The 15870-nt window shown below is 43.4% G+C and overlaps 1 protein-coding gene across 1 annotated transcript in view; it reads left to right on the top strand.

Moving 5' to 3' along the window:
- The window catches only part of KIF5B (kinesin family member 5B), a 94080-nt gene that overhangs the window by 42147 nt on the left and 36063 nt on the right, over positions 1-15870 (top strand). The window contains exons 3-10 of the mRNA XM_056522959.1: positions 825-912; positions 1911-1984; positions 2063-2167; positions 3571-3619; positions 6245-6300; positions 6381-6468; positions 7709-7833; positions 10867-10971. Coding sequence (XP_056378934.1) covers positions 825-912; positions 1911-1984; positions 2063-2167; positions 3571-3619; positions 6245-6300; positions 6381-6468; positions 7709-7833; positions 10867-10971 — 690 coding nt within the window. The remainder of the gene's footprint in view (positions 1-824; positions 913-1910; positions 1985-2062; positions 2168-3570; positions 3620-6244; positions 6301-6380; positions 6469-7708; positions 7834-10866; positions 10972-15870) is intronic.

Below are 15870 nucleotides of genomic sequence, written 5' to 3'. Positions count from 1 at the left end.
GCCGATACCGATAATGTCCAAAATCGTGATTATCGGCTGATAAGATGGCCAAACTGATAATCGGTCGATCCCTAAAAAATATATTATAAATACATATTATATTTTTATTATGTAAGTAGAGGCTGTGTGCATATCGTAGGTTGTTTTCCAATTAGGCGCCGTATAGCAGTGTTTTCCAACCAGGGTGCCTCCAGCTGTTGGAAAACTACAACTCCCAGCAGTTACTAGGGATTGTAGTTTTGCAACAGCTGGAGGCACCCTGTTATTGAAGCAATGCTATAAATAGACACCTTGTAGTAACCCAGTGGGATCTGTTAGGTGGCGGTGATGTCTGTCATGCATTGAACCTAGTTTTTTTTTTTTTTCATGGTTCACTACTTCCTGTTTATAACTTATATGTGAACAGAGTAGAAGATGCGCTTCTTATATATCGCAATATGTCCTTTGGTTTTCAGTAGTAGTTCCTGATCCCATTATCCCTGTGCACTGTTTTCCTTCTCCCCCTCCCTTTAACAAACTATTGAATATTTGATGTATTCTGCAAGTCCTTTAAGATATAGCTATTGCTCATACACAGTGGACAGGACTGCATGCCTATGGCAGGGCACATCTGTGTGATACTTGTGTACTCGTTCTCTACCTCCATTATACAGATTAAAGGGACACTTTTATGTAGGCCTTTGATCTGAATATGTTGTTGGGTTTTACTAATAAATCTTTCATGAGTCTTGTGTACATAAACTTCATATACCAGTGATCAGATCCAGTAGCTTTACCATTACATTGTGCAGATCTGTCTAATGCACTTTTTTTTCTTTTTACAGAACAAACCTTATGTCTACGACCGTGTGTTCGCATCAAACACAACCCAAGAGCAAGTTTACAACGCCTGTGCAAAAGCTATTGTTAAAGGTAAAGATGTCCAGAGTCTCTATGGCTTAGTGGAAAAAGTATTATCTAGAACCACACATAACAATGGAAGTCTTGTTTTTTCATTCACTATAATAAAGTGTGTATAAGAGCCTGCTCAGACTTCATGAATTTGTATTTATTTTTTTAAAGGTGTATTCACACGTACAGAATCCTGCGCATATTTGATGCGGTGTTCAGTCATTTAGTCTACATTAAAATCTGCAGCTTCAAATCCTGCACATCAAATATGCACACAATACTGTACATGTGAATACACCCGAAGACTAGGGTCACACGTGCAATATTTTGATGCGTTTTTTGCTGCTGTGTATTGTCCTACCCATTGAAGTCAATGGGTAGCAAAATCAGCTGCAGAAAATACACAGCAAAATATGGCACGTGTGTCCCTACTCTAAAAGTATAAAAGTGTATTTAACTACTGTGTTCTATTAATCAGACCCTACACAGTATGCAATTTTTTTTTTTTTTTTTTAAAGATTGGAGTCTATGGGGTTTCGTATGTCTGTACAGTAGCATACACTTGAGAATTCCATCAAGGATATATGTAGGACACTACATATCAGATGAGATGTGTACAAAGCATAAGGCTCTGTTCAAAAAGCTGCATTATGATTGCAGAGCATCCTGGGTTACTTTTACATACAGCACTAATAGTGTACACCAGTGTTTCCCAACCAGGTTTCCTCAGCTGTTGCAAAACTACAACTCCCAGCATGCCCGGACAGCCTTTGGCATGCTGGGAGTTGTAGATTTGCAACAGCTGGAGGCACCCTGGTGTACTAGAATGCCACAACATTCACTTTAGCTACATGTATTCACATGTTTATTATTTTGCTTAATTTGGGTTGTGGGTTTCAGTAGGAACAGTTTTCTGCTTCTGCCACAATATTATCACTGTGTGTGACTGTACAGATCGACAATACTTAGGATAAGTGTACCATAGCTCTATATAATTTGGGCATCCCTTTGTTTTCCAGATGTACTTGAAGGATATAATGGTACCATATTTGCTTATGGACAGACATCATCTGGAAAGACCCACACTATGGAGGTAAACCTGTTGCCTTTTTCCTGCCACTAGGATTTCTAATGATAACTGGGCTAATATGATGGTTTGTTTTCTTTTCAGGGGAAGCTGCACGATCCAGATGGAATGGGAATTATTCCCAGAATAGTTCAGGATATATTTAATTACATTTACTCCATGGATGAGAACCTGGAGTTTCATATAAAGGTAATTAAGAAAAAAGTGGCATTAGTGAGCATCATAGAAAGTTATGTATGTCATGTGTGAGGGTTTTATAATATTATGCAGCAATGGCGAAAGTATGATTCTCCCAGATAATATTGTTGACTTATCCCCCCATGGCACAGTGCAAAGCTTGACACCTTTTAATGACTTTTTGTCAGGAGATTTATCAAAACCTGTGCAGAGGAAGATCTGCCCAATCAGATGGATTCTTTCATTTTTGAATGGGCCTCTCAAAAATGAAAGAAGCAATCTGGTTGCTATGGGCAACTGGCCAACTATTTCTGTGCACTGATTTTGATAAATCTCCACCCAAAAATCTGTCATTAGTATCGTCCACATTAACCTGTTGGTACATGCTTGTAGTCTTGTTGACAATAATACTTTACCACTCCTTGCTCCTTGGCTTCGCTGTATGCAAAAGTGGCCATTTTTGCACAGGGGGTGGTTTTCAAGGACCTGGCACGTGGTGACATCCAGCCTAGATCTTCATAGTAACAGGGGAGGAAGTGTTACAATGAAGATCCAAGCAGGATGTCACCGTGTACCAGTGGTTTGGGAATGCCCTCCGTGCACAAAGCTAGGAGCGGTAAGTATCACTGTCATCAGTGTCGCTCACACTATCAGCCTGTACCAACAAATAAGTGCCGGAGATACTGATGACAAATTCCCTTTGTTACTTTGTCTAATTTTACAGTGAGGCCAATGGAAGTTTATTTAAAGGTGTTTTGCGATCATTCTCCAGGATGGATAAATGTCTGACTGCTGGGACCATCAACGATAAGTAGTAAAGATCCTTAGGTTGAATGGCGTGGTGGTCTAGCAGTTGTGCCGCTGTTTCTTTTAACATTTATTTGACTTATGAAAATAGCATAGCGCTATTCTCAACTAATGTGTTCAGACCTTTGAATGGAGCGGCAGCATGAATGCCTGGTCAGCGTACCAATTGGTTAATATAGAGTCCCCTTTCTGTGATCAGTAGGGGTCCCAGCTGTCAGACAGTGACTACAAGAATGCCACAAGCTAAAATGTTGCATTTTATATTTCCCTATAGATGTTAACATACCATCTGTCCACCAAAAATGTTGTTAGGTGCAGCCACATCTTTTTGCCTGTATTCTGGATGAAGGTCTTGGCTGACAGCTGGTCTGATGACCTGAACTGTCAGCCAACAGTTTGGGTCATCAGATCCATTATCAGACCAAGACTTTTGGAAGTAATACAGATGCAAAACCGCAGCTTGTGGGAAACTGCCCTTAAACAACAATGCAGTGAAACATTTGAGTTCTCTTCTTATTTGCTGTCACGTTTTGCATTATTTTGTGGCCTTTGAATGTTTGCGTATGCGATAATGGAATCTGAAGTGTCCAAATTTATTTTCTTTTTAGGTGTCTTATTTTGAAATCTATTTGGACAAGATAAGAGATTTGCTGGATGGTAAGTGATGACAAATGATCAAGGCGTTACATCACACCTCTGATTTGTGGACTTACTACATGTCTTGTTCCCAGTATAGTCAAACATCTTCCATCTATACTGGGCCTCTTAATTTCTCAACTAGCTCCTCCAGGTTATAGAACTGCTTCCTGAAAGGATGATTATTGCTCCTGGCTCTCTGTCCCTGTATGATTTGTTCTTGCTGGGAGTTCTCCTCTTTTACACCTTAGTTGTACTTCTAGTCCCGGTGCTATCTTCTGATTAGGGTTGTGCTATGACGTTCCAGTATGTGACCTGTAAGTACCTCTGTTATAAAGATCACGGTCATCCTTGCATCTGCATGCACACTCCTGATGCTACTATGTATACTATTGCAAGCACTGACTACTTTACAAGTAATGTTGACCACCTTTCCCTGGATCATCCTCCAAGACGTGTTCATTAAAAATAAAACTTATTGTTGCCAAGTAAGAAGTAAGCACATATTTAACACTTTCCCTCTTTGGCGATTTTACATTTTTGCACTTTTGTTTTTCCCACCTTACCTTCTAAAAATCATAAGGCTGTTTTCACACTATGAAAAATACCCGTTATATAACGCCCGTTATAAAATCGCGGGGTTAAACGGCCATTAGTAAATCACATTATAGTCTATGGGATTTTTCTAATAGCCGTTTTAACCTTTTATCACTCGTTATTAATAACGGGAGATAGTAACGGGAGAAATAGTGCATGCACTATTTCTTCCGTTCAGTCGCCCGTCACAAAATAAAATAGTTATTAATAACAGACGTTATAACGGGCTTTATGTAACGGTTACTTTTTCATAGCGTGATAGCAGCCTAAAGCTTTAAATTTTCCGCCTAACAATCCATATGAGGGCCTGTTCTTTGCGCCAACAATTTTACTTTATAATACCATTAATAATTTCACTACAAAATCTATGGCGAAACCAGAAAAAAATTATTTGTGAGGCAGCTTCTGTTTCTACGCAGTGCAGTTTTCAGTAAAAATTGCACCTTATATTTATTCTGTAGGTCCATATGGTCTTAAGAATACCCAATTTATATAGGTTAGATTTTATTTTACTACTAAAAAAAATTCTAACTACATGCAGCAATATTAATACATTGAAAAATGTCCTGTAATGTCCTGTTCTGACCCCTGTAACTTTTATTTTTCTATATAAGGGGCAGTATCATTTTTTAGCGTCATGATCTGCCTCTTTAATCTGAGTTTTTATCAATGCCATTTTTGTTTTGATCAGACTTTTTGATCACTTTTTATTCCGTTTTTTAATGGTATAAAAGTGACCAAAAATACACTATTTTGAACTTTGGAGTTTTTTTTACGTGTACGCCATTGACCGTGCGGTTTAGTTAACAATATTTTATAGCATGGCAATGATCAGTGTTATCACCACTCGAGTGCTCCTGCCTGTAGTCATTTGACCATCGGACAGCGAAGAGGCAGGTAGGGATCCTCCTTGTGATCTTCAAGCTGTTCGGGACCACCGCGGGGAAATCACGGCATCCTGAACAGCACCACTGAGCTAACTGGCAATGTTTAACATCACCGCTGCTACTTCTCTGCTGGGAGCAAACAGAAGTGTTGATGTCAGGAAACTATGCCCGTGCCCCAAGCCGTCTCCGGAACAAAAACTACTGAGGAAGTTATCAGGAGAACGGGACCACGGAACGAGGGCAGGTAAGTATGGTTATCAGTGTCACCCGCTCAATACACCTGTACCGATAGGTTAGTGCAGTAACACGTACAACAGATTTCCTTTAAATGGCAAATGTATTCTATATACAGTGGCTCTGCTATAGTGCTGTTGGCAGCTACATTCCAAAAACAGCTTAATTGGTTGACTCCCTGGTTAATGCACTTGGCTAAGAGCCACCCTGTTTACTTCTGTGGAGCAGGAAGGAGATGTCTGGGCTAAACCAGACTAAACTGTGCTGAAAATACCTTTTAAAAACTAAGGAAGGTGTGTCCTTGAGAACTTGCCAGATGCTACTCCCAATGGAATCGGACAGAAAAAAAAGTTACTCCTGACACTCAGCGCACCTGGGTAGAGATGAGCGAACTTACAGTAAATTTGATTCGTCACGAACTTCTCGGCTCGGCAGTTGATGACTTTTCCTGCATAAATTAGTTCAGCTTTCAGGTGCTCTCGTGGGCTGGAAAAGGTGGATACAGTCCTAGGAGACTCTTTCCTAGGAATGTATCCACCTTTTCCAGCCCACCGAAGCACCTGAAGGCTGAACTAATTTACGCAGGAAAAGTCATCAACTGCCGAGCCGAGAAGTTCGTGACGAATCGAATTTACTGTAAGTTCGCACATCTCTACTCCTGGGATTCCACAGGAAACATCAGTCTGGCAACAAATAATGTTATCTTCTGATGTGGCGTTACAGTTCTATTATTCAGAATGCTAAGCACTTTTTATTTTCATTATAGAATTATTGCCATTTTTTTAAATTCATAAATCCCTGTGTAATGGTTTGGTTAGCAAGCTAGAAAGCTTTTCCTTAAAAATGCCACGTAATGTTCTGTACACAAGCCTTGAAACAATAGCTACGAACTCTTTACAGCTGATGCTCTTTCTCTCATGTATTTCAGTGTCAAAAACAAATCTTTCTGTCCATGAAGACAAAAATAGAGTGCCGTATGTAAAGGTGGGTGATGCAACAGATAAGTTGATTTCTCGGTCCTGGTTTGTCCTTTAGTAACTTTTTTGCTTTTCGCCTTCTTGAAGGGTTGTACTGAACGTTTTGTATGTAGTCCTGAAGAAGTTATGGATACTATAGATGAAGGAAAATCTAACAGACATGTAGCTGTGACAAGTAAGTATGACTATGTCAGACGCACACAATAACCCGTACCTGAACCTAAATTCACTTATTTCAGCTAGTGGCTCTCCTACTTTAGGGGACACCTGTTGTGTTAGTGTAATCTTTTACCATTCTTGGTACAGTATTTTTTTTTTCAGCTTCTTTGTAAATGTCTTTTCGGTCAGAGTGTACATCCAGAAGCTGAAATTAGTTTGCAAGTTGCTCAAAAAGCTCTAATAGGCCTTTGGTAAGGTGTCATTGCCCAGCACTGCAAAACCGTGCCAGTCATTGGCATTACCCACTCATTGCACCTGGAAAATGATGCATGTGCTGATTGCAGTGAAATCACAATTTAGCTCCATTATAAGTTCTCAATTCATTATGAGTAATTCTTTTTATTTTTATTTTTGGCTGACTAAATATGTCTAAAACTTTAACCTCACCAATCAGCTACTTTTACTGTATATCCTGTGGATTGACAATTTATAATCTAGATCAGGGTTTCCCAACCAGGTTCCCTCAGCTGTTGCAAAACTACAACTCCCAGCATGCCCGGACAGCCAAAGGCTGTCCGCGCATGCTGGGAGTTGTAGTTTTGCAACAGCTAGAGGCACACTGGTTGGGAAACACTGCTCTAGATTATAAATTGTATATCCACTGGATATACAGTAAAAGTAGCTGATTGGTGAGGTTAAAGTTTTAGACATATTTAGTCAGCCAAAAAAAAAAAAAAAAAGACTTGTATAATGAATTGATCATGTAATTTACTACTGCCTCTAATGGTTTTCATGATCCTTGATCATTGGATGTGAGGCTTTATTAGTTTACTTCTCGAGGATAAAAATATGCCCTGGTCATATGATGAACACCCAGTCGGGAATTATTATTTTGCTATATCCTTGTGTTACATGCAGATCTCTGTTTTTATTTTGCTGTGGCTTATTTGCTATGTGATTCTAAAGGTGAAGTCTGCACCATTTCCACACAAAATGTAGATGAATGACACACAAAAAAAACCCAAAAAAATAAACCCTGTCTTTTTGTACTGTAAATTGCTGTGGAATTGTGTTGTGGAAAACTCTGGGTCTGTACTAGGACATGGGTGTTCTGTCTATTACACGAGGGCTTTATGAGAAATTCTGTCACACGTGTGATCGGCACTTGATCAGACTATGAGCACAGAAGTTTTCTTTTGCAAATAGTTTGGGTAGTATTCTGTTGTGCTTCCCAATCTGTTACTTTTGCCTTCCAGATATGAATGAACACAGTTCTAGAAGTCACAGCATTTTTTTAATAAATGTCAAGCAAGAAAATACACAAACGGAGCAAAAGCTAAGTGGTAAACTTTTCCTGGTGGATTTGGCAGGTAGTGAAAAGGTGAGCAGTGTTGATTTGGGCATTTTTCTTGTCCCTCCCTTTTTTTTTTTTCTTATAGTACATTTTTGTTTAGCAATGATAGGCATGTCCTTTTAGTATTTACCGTATTTATCGGGGTATACCACGCACCGGCCTATAACACGCACCCTCATTTTACCAAGGATAGTTGGGTTAAAAAAGTTTTTTACCCAAATATCCATGGTAAAATGAGGGTGCGTGTGTGCGCGTGTATACCCCGATACACCCCCAGGAAAGGCAGGGGGAGAGAGGCCGTCGCTGCCCGCTTCTCTCCCCCTGCCTTTCCTGGGGTCTAGAGTCCTGCTGCGGAAATTTTCTGCCTGGAGATTCCGCAGTGTGAACCTAGCCTTAGTCTTACTTAGCCTCAGCCTTACTTGCAACTGAGTGCACTTCAATGGCCTCCAGCTGTACCTCAAAAGCTTCAATTGGCAAGTCTAGATTGAAGTGTCTTCATGTAGCTATGGCTGTCCTTGGATTTCCAGAACTTGAAAGGAATCTACTCCTTTGCAACCATTTCTATTATAATTGATCCAGTGCTTCCATAAGGAAAGCAACTTTGTAATCAGTCTTAAAACTTTCCTATCATTTGGTGTCTAAGCTTTAATGGAAACACTGTGTAGTAAAATCCTGCAGCCATGTTGCCCATCATCTGTCCCTAAATGTCTATTGGTAAGTAATAGCAGACAGATGGAAAGGAATAGTACTACTACAGTGTTTTTCAAACCAGTGTGCCTCCAGCTGTTGCAAAACTGCAACTCCCGGCATGCCCGGACAGCCTTTGGCTGTCCGGGCATTCTGGGAGTTGTAGTTTTGCAACAGCTGGAGGAACACTGGTTGGGAAACATGGGACTACTGGATTAGGCAACACTGGTTTTGTTTGTAGTCTGTTACCATGGAGAAATATGGAGCTGTAGACAGAAAAGCTTAGTTCTGCCTATTCTTCTGTACACTTTGGGGGGAGATTTATAAAAACCTGTACAGAGGGAAAGTTGCCCATAGCAACCAATCAGCTTGCTTCTTTCATTTTGAACTCTGAAAAATGAAAGAAGCGATCTGATTGGTTGCTATGGGCAACTTTTCCTTTGCACAGGTTTTGATAAATCTTCCCCTTTGTGCTTACATGGATACAGAGGTTCGTCTGTAAAGGTGTTTGTGCCGGGTACAGCAGCGACGTTCTATTTGAAATGAAGGGAACTGAACTGCTGTATGATGCGTGGCCACACCGGTATGGTGCAGTGCCTGTGTAAACTGTGTGTGCAGATCTGATGATCGGTTGTTGGACCCATGTTGTTAAAACATTACTGGCCTTTTCCTTAATGTTTGTTTATTAAGTTAACCTCTTAATGTGATGATTTGTTAAACCTTAAGTCTACCCCTTTTTGAGGTCTTGTGCTGTGGGGTGAAACATGATGACTTATAAAAGGTGTAATCCGCCTCTCAGGTTACTGATCTAGGCGGGAGAATAACAGAGATACCGTACACCTTATTTCTTTTGTAACACTATCCAGCACCTCCAGTTTTGTTTTTTGTACAACAGAGCATTTTGCCTAAAGGAAACCGGTCATGTGCAGCCTTCTTACAATTAGGGCTTTTATTTTTTTTTTATATAAAGCTTCGGCTGTGTCTTTTTATTTTTATTTTTCATTTTTTTTTCTTTTCTTTTCTATACCAACTTCATCTTAAGTTTGAAGTGTATTTACGTGAGTGCCACCGATGTTTGATTCTTTCTACAGTTATCGTCTGTTCTTTAATTTTTTTGGATGTGCCGCCCCCCCTCATTGCCTCCGTTTTTTTTGCTCGGCAAGCTCCGCATTCCATACAGTCCAGTTGGCGCCCTTGGCATGTGAAATTATATTTAAAGCAGTGGTGCCTCCCTAACTTAACCTATACTAGTCCTATCTATATCTGGATTTGTTGACCTTAAAGGAAATCTGTCACCAATGTCACTTGCACTGACCTGTCGGTATCAGTAGTGCAGGTGACACTGATGACAGCGGTACTTACCTTGTCCCATTCTGTGCAGTCATTCTTCTGTAATCTTCCCTGGTATCTTCAGCTCCGTGCCTGGCTTGGAGCATGAGCGGGACCCAGCAGAGAACAGTAGCGGTGATGTTACTAAGCTCCGCCCATGCTCCAAGCCAGGCCCGGAGCTGAAGATACTGGAGAAGATTACTGAAGAATGACTGCACCGAACTGGGCAAGGTAAGTACCGTTGTTGTCAGTGTCACCTGCACTACTGGTCTGTACCGACAGGTTAGTGCAGGTGACACTGACAGATTTCCTATAATGTGACTAGCCAGCCTTAGTGTTCAGTCCTTATTCATTTACTTTTCAATGTAGTTTCAAAACAATTTATACATATGATCTGACGTCACCCATGGAGAGGTGATTGTTTCCAAGGTAATAATTCCAACACCAGGTGAGTCTTGTTCATTGGTCTTATAAGAATACGACCCATGCATGGTACTCTCTGGCTCTCTTATAATTGCCTGCATTTGTACCCCACAGCAAGCACTGTCTGAGTCCCCAAGCCTGACATCACATCGTGTGGGGGAGTTAAAGGGGTATTCCAGGCAAAACCTTTTTTTATATATATCAACTGGCTCCGGAAAGTTAAACAGATTTGTTAATTACTTCTATTAAAAAATCTTAATCCTTCTAATAGTTATTCGCTTCTGAAGTTTTCTGTCTAACTGCTCAATGATGATGTCACGTCCCGGGAGCTGTGCATGATGGGAGAATATCCCCATAGGAACTGCACAGCTCCCGAGACATGGGTCATCAGAGAGCAGTTAGGTAGAAAACAACTCAACCTCAGAAGCGAATAACTATTGGAAGGATTAAGATTTTTTTAATAGAAGTAATTTACAAATCTGTTTAACTTTCCGGAGCCAGTTGATATATAAAAAAAAAAAGTTTTGGCCTGGAATACCCCTTTAAATCAGAAATAAACTTTCACTGCTTTCATCATACAATTGATGTTTCAATTACTCACTTTTTCCCCTATTGTTTTAGGTTAGTAAAACTGGAGCTGAAGGTGCGGTGTTGGATGAAGCAAAAAACATTAATAAGTCCTTGTCATCTCTTGGCAATGTCATCTCAGCCCTGGCAGAAGGAAATGTAAGTATTGCGGTGCAGTATTCCTCATATTGTGTGATTGTTTTATGAATCCTGCCAAGTTCTTTCTTCCAAATGAAAATAGGTTTTTGTTAAAAATAGAGTAAGGGCACATTAAAATTAATAATTTAGCTTAACAGAAGGTTTTAGGTAGAGTGGCCGTTTAAAATTAATATGTAGTATTAAGTGATTCTAGTTAGAATAGTGGGACAGAAAATGAAGTGTGTTTTTTTTTCAGATCTAAAGTGGTTGACAATTTTTGCTAAAATGTGGTTTCTCTATCGGCTCCATTGGGGGACACAGACCATGGGTATGTGCTGCTGTCATTAGGAGGCTTGACACTATGGCAGCAAGAAAAGACAGCCCCTGCCTACACCTTTCATCTAGAGGACTCAGGAACTTCGGACATGGCTCCAGAAGTTTCCTGCACCTAAGGTTTTCAGCTCTCGTGCTGAATTTGATGCCTTGCTGGAGTCTGCCTGGAGACACCCTGAAAAAAGTTTCAAGAAACCAAGAAGGTTCAAGCGTTTCGCCAGGGACCTTATTGCTCTGTGGACCCTCCGGTCTCCCGCCTGTCAAAAGCAACTACTCTGCCATTGGCGGACGCAGCTTCCTTCAAAGACCCGGCGGACAAGAAGGTGGAGACTCTGGCGAAGTTTGCCTTCTGAAGCAGCGGGTTTTTCCTTGCTTCCTGCTTTTGCTTCTGCCTGGGTGTCAAAAGCTCTGTCTGTCCGGGCTTCTCAACTCCGCCAGGGTATTCTTTCTGGATCCCCTGCGGAGGAATTGGCTGATTTAGCTCTTCAACTATCCAGGGCTGGAGACTATTTCTCTACTGCTTCTATGCAATCTGCCTGTTGTGCGGCCTTTGCCACGGGCAACTTGGTGGCCCTTCGCCGTTCTATGTGGCTCAAGGCCTGGAACGCGGATGCCATTTTTAAGAAGTCTCTGACGGAGCTTCCTTTTTACTGGTTCTTATCTGTTTAGCAAGCGCCTAGATGAGATTATCTCAGAGGCGACGGGTGGTAAAAGTTTTGTTACCCCAAAATATAGCTCGCAGCACTACCTCTCATCGAAAGTCTACCTCCTTTCGGTCCTTTCGTGCGTTTGGTTCCAGTGGGACGTCCAGACCGGCGCCCTTGCGGGACAAGAAGGCTCCCTCCTTCCAAACCCGTTCCTCCTGGAAATCTGATAACTGTTTGTCGTTTCTCGGCCAAAGCGGGCAACCGCAAGCCTACCTTTGCCTGAAGCGACGCCCCCACCCGCGTTTTTTTCTCGGGTGGGTGGTCGTCTGCTTCTCTTGTGGGACACTTGGTCCTCATACATGCAGGACACCTGGGTCAGGGACGGGGTGTCCAACGGATACCGGATCGAATTTGCCTCCCTTGCAAGGGACCGCTTTTTTCGTTCCAGGGCTCCCCGGTCCCTCTCTGGCGAGGGCCTTTCGGTCCGCTCTCCAGTCCCTCCTCATTCAAGGAGTTATTGTCCTGGTTCCTCCAGAAGAACATTTTTGGGGTTTTTATTCCAACCTCTTCGTGGTCCCCAAGAAAGGGGGTTCCGTGCGCCCCTTCCTAGATCTGAAGCGCCGCAACCAATATCTTCTCCTCTGCCATTTCCGTATGGAGTCTCTCCGTTCGGTCGTGGTGTCCATGGATCAAGAAGTGTTTCTTTCCTCAGTGGACATTTGGGACGCCTATCTCCACATTCCAATTTTTCCAGGACATCAGCGGTATCTCTGCTTTTGCAGTTCTGCAGGGCCATTTTCAGTTTGTAGCCCTTCCATTCAGTCTGGCCACTGCTCCAAGGGTCTTCACCAAGATCCTGGTGCCTATGATCGCCCTCTTACAGTCGAGCGGTGTCTCAGTTATTCCGTACCTGGACGACCTCCTGATTAGAGATGATCGAACTTACAGTAAATTCGATTCGTCGCGAACTTCTCGGCTCGGCGGTTGCTGACTTTTCCTGCATAAATTAGTTCAGCTTTCCGGTGCTCCGGTGGGCTGGAAAAGGTGGAAACAGTCCTTGGAGCACCGGAAAGCTGAACTAATTTATGCAGGAAAAGTCAGCAACCGCCGAGCCGAGAAGTTCGTGACGAATCGAATTTTTACTGTAAGTTTGCTCATCTCTACTCCGGATCAAGGCCCCAACCAGAATCGAGAGAGCCTCAGTCTCACCCTTCAAACCTTGTCTCGTTTCGGTTGGATGGTCAATCAGGACAAGTCCAACCTTACTTTCACTCAGTCTCTAATTTTTCTGGGACTTCAGTTCGACACCCGGTCTGCCCAGCTTCGGCTTCCGCCGGACAAACGGGTGGTCCTCTTGTCAGGAGTTCAGATGCTTCTGAACCCTGCTCCAGTGTCCATTCCCTTTTGCATTAAGCTTCTGGGTCAGATTTTGGTGGCCATGGAGGCCGTTCCATTTGCCCAGTTCCATTACCGTCCTCTCCAACTTGCTCTTCTATCCCAGTGGGACAGATCTCCATTGTCCCTCGATCGCAGGATCATTCTGCCTCGGAGGTCTCGCCAGTCCCTTCTGTGGTGGCTTCATTCCCCTCTGATTTTACAGGCGCATTCTTTTATGCCCCTCTGTTGGCAAGTCGTCACGACTCATGCCAGTCTTTCAGGGTTGGGGAGGTCCAAGGCCTTTGGTCCCCCCGAGAAGCCCTCCTCTCCATCAGCATATTAGAACTGAGGGCAATCTATCTTTGTCTCTGACATTGGGAGATCCTTCTTCGGGACTGTCCTTTCGTGTCCAGTCGGACAACTCCCACTGCTGTGGCGTATATAAATCGCTAGGGCGGCACTCTCAGCTCAGCTGTGATGGCAGAGGTGTAAAAGATTCTTCTCTGGGCCGAACGGAGAGTGCCGGCCATCTGGAGTAAACAATTAGGAAGCAGACTTTCTTAGCCAATTCTCCGCTGACCCAGGCGAGTGGTCTCTTCATCGGAAGGTGTTTGCAGAGATCTGCAACCTCTGGGGCATTCCAGACATGGACCTATTGGTGTCACGTCACAACCAGAAGGTCCCTCTCTTCGTGGTGAAGTACCAGGATCCCTTGGCTCTGGCCGCGGATGCCCTGGTGATTCCTTGGTCAGACTTTGCCCTTCCTTATCTTTCCCCTCCTTCCCAGGGTCCTGAGGAAACTCAATGCAGAGGGCATTCCCGCCATTCTCGTGGCTCCGGACTGGCCCAGGAGGACGTGGTACGCCGACGTGGTCAGACTTCTGGATGACGTTCCGCTGCGCCTTCCTCTTCGTCCGGACCTTCGCTCTCTCTCAAGGTCCCCTTTGCCACCCTAATTTACTGTCGCTGCATTTGACGGCGTGGCGGTTGAGACCGCGGTTTTGAGGGCTTGGGGTTTCTCCAGGTGATTCGCACTATGCTCAGGGCACGAAAGCCCTCCTCTGCAAAGATTTACTACCATACTTGGCGGTCTTATTTTCGTTGGTGTGAATCTCACTCCTTTTCTCCTGTTACGTTCTCTCTCCCTTTACTCCTTTCTTTTTTGCAGTCAGGGCTGGAACAACAGTTAGCTCTCAGTTCCCTTAAGGGTCAGGTTTCAACCCTTTCCATTCTTTTTGAGCATCCTCTAGCGTCCTATCCCCATATCTGGACTTTTCTTCAGGGAGTGGCCCACGCGGTCCCCTACACCGCCTTGGGACTTGAACTTGGTTCTTTGTGCCCTGCAGGGTACTCCCTTCGAACCCCTCAGGGACATTCCTCTTTGCCTCCTTTCCTGGAAGGTGGCATTCCTTATCGCTTTTACCTCTATTAGGAGAGTTTCAGAGCTGGCTGCTCTCTCCTGCCATTCTCCCTTACTGATCATACACTAGGTCAAAGTGGTCTTTTGTCCGGTTCAGTCTTTCTTACCAAAGGTTGTTTTCTGCTTTCCATCTTAATGAGGACATCGCCCATCTGTCCTTTTGTCCGGCTCTATATCATCCAAAGGAACGTTTGCTCCACAAACTGGATGTGGTGAGGGCTGTTTGGACCTATCTCTCAGTCACTTCTTCCTTTCGGCAGAGTGAATCCTTTTAGTTCTTACGGAAGGTCGCTGTAAAGGACAACCTGCCTCGAAGGCCACTATTTCTCGGTGGGTCCCATCTGCTATTTCAGAAGCCTACCGCTGCAAGGGGAAGACTCTACCCTTCAGGGTTTCGGCTCATTCCACCCGTTCTGTTGGAGCATCCTGGGCTCTCTGCAACAAGGCTTCGGCCTCACAGGTTTGTAGAGTGGCCACTTAGTCGTCTTTGCACACCTTCACAAAGTTCTACCAGGTTCATATTTTTGCATCAGCTGATGCTAGTCTGGGATGCAAAGTGTTGCAGGCGGCTGTGGTCCAGCCTTCCGGCTGACTGTTTTTACTTTGCCCACCCTAGGGACTACTTTGGTACGTCCCATGGTCTGTGTCCCCCAATGGAGCCGATAGAGAAAAGGAGATTTTTGTACTTACCGTAAAATCTTTCTCGAAGGATCCATTGGGGGACACAGCACCCACCTTCTTTTTTTTCTCTCTGGTGTTCCTGGTTCGGTTACCTGTCAGAGGGTGTGTTCAGTTAATTTTTTATTCTGTGGTTTCCTCAGACGGTTCATGTTTTTTTTTTCTGGCCCGTCGGTCCTCCCCTACTGCTCTGGGTCTAAAACTGATTAGCTCAGGTACCTGTAGGTGGGTATACCCTGCTGGGAAGGGCCAACTTTTCTTGTTGCTATAGTGTCAGGCCTCCTAGTGACAACAGCATATACCCATGGTCTGTGTCCTCCAATGGCTCCTTCGAGAGAGATTTTACGGTAAGTACAAAAATCTCCTTTTTACCACTTGTCTTCCCCTTGTTTATCTCCATCTCCGCTGAGTGTCTACACTTGGTTCAACAAAAAAGAAACTAGCAACTGATTTAGCTTTTTGTGC

The sequence above is a fragment of the Hyla sarda genome, chromosome 5 (assembly GCF_029499605.1).
Source record: "Hyla sarda isolate aHylSar1 chromosome 5, aHylSar1.hap1, whole genome shotgun sequence".
NCBI classification, from domain to species: Eukaryota; Metazoa; Chordata; class Amphibia; order Anura; family Hylidae; genus Hyla; species Hyla sarda.
Note: the sequence above shows the minus strand (reverse complement) of the source record. Positions and strands in the feature narration are given on the sequence as shown.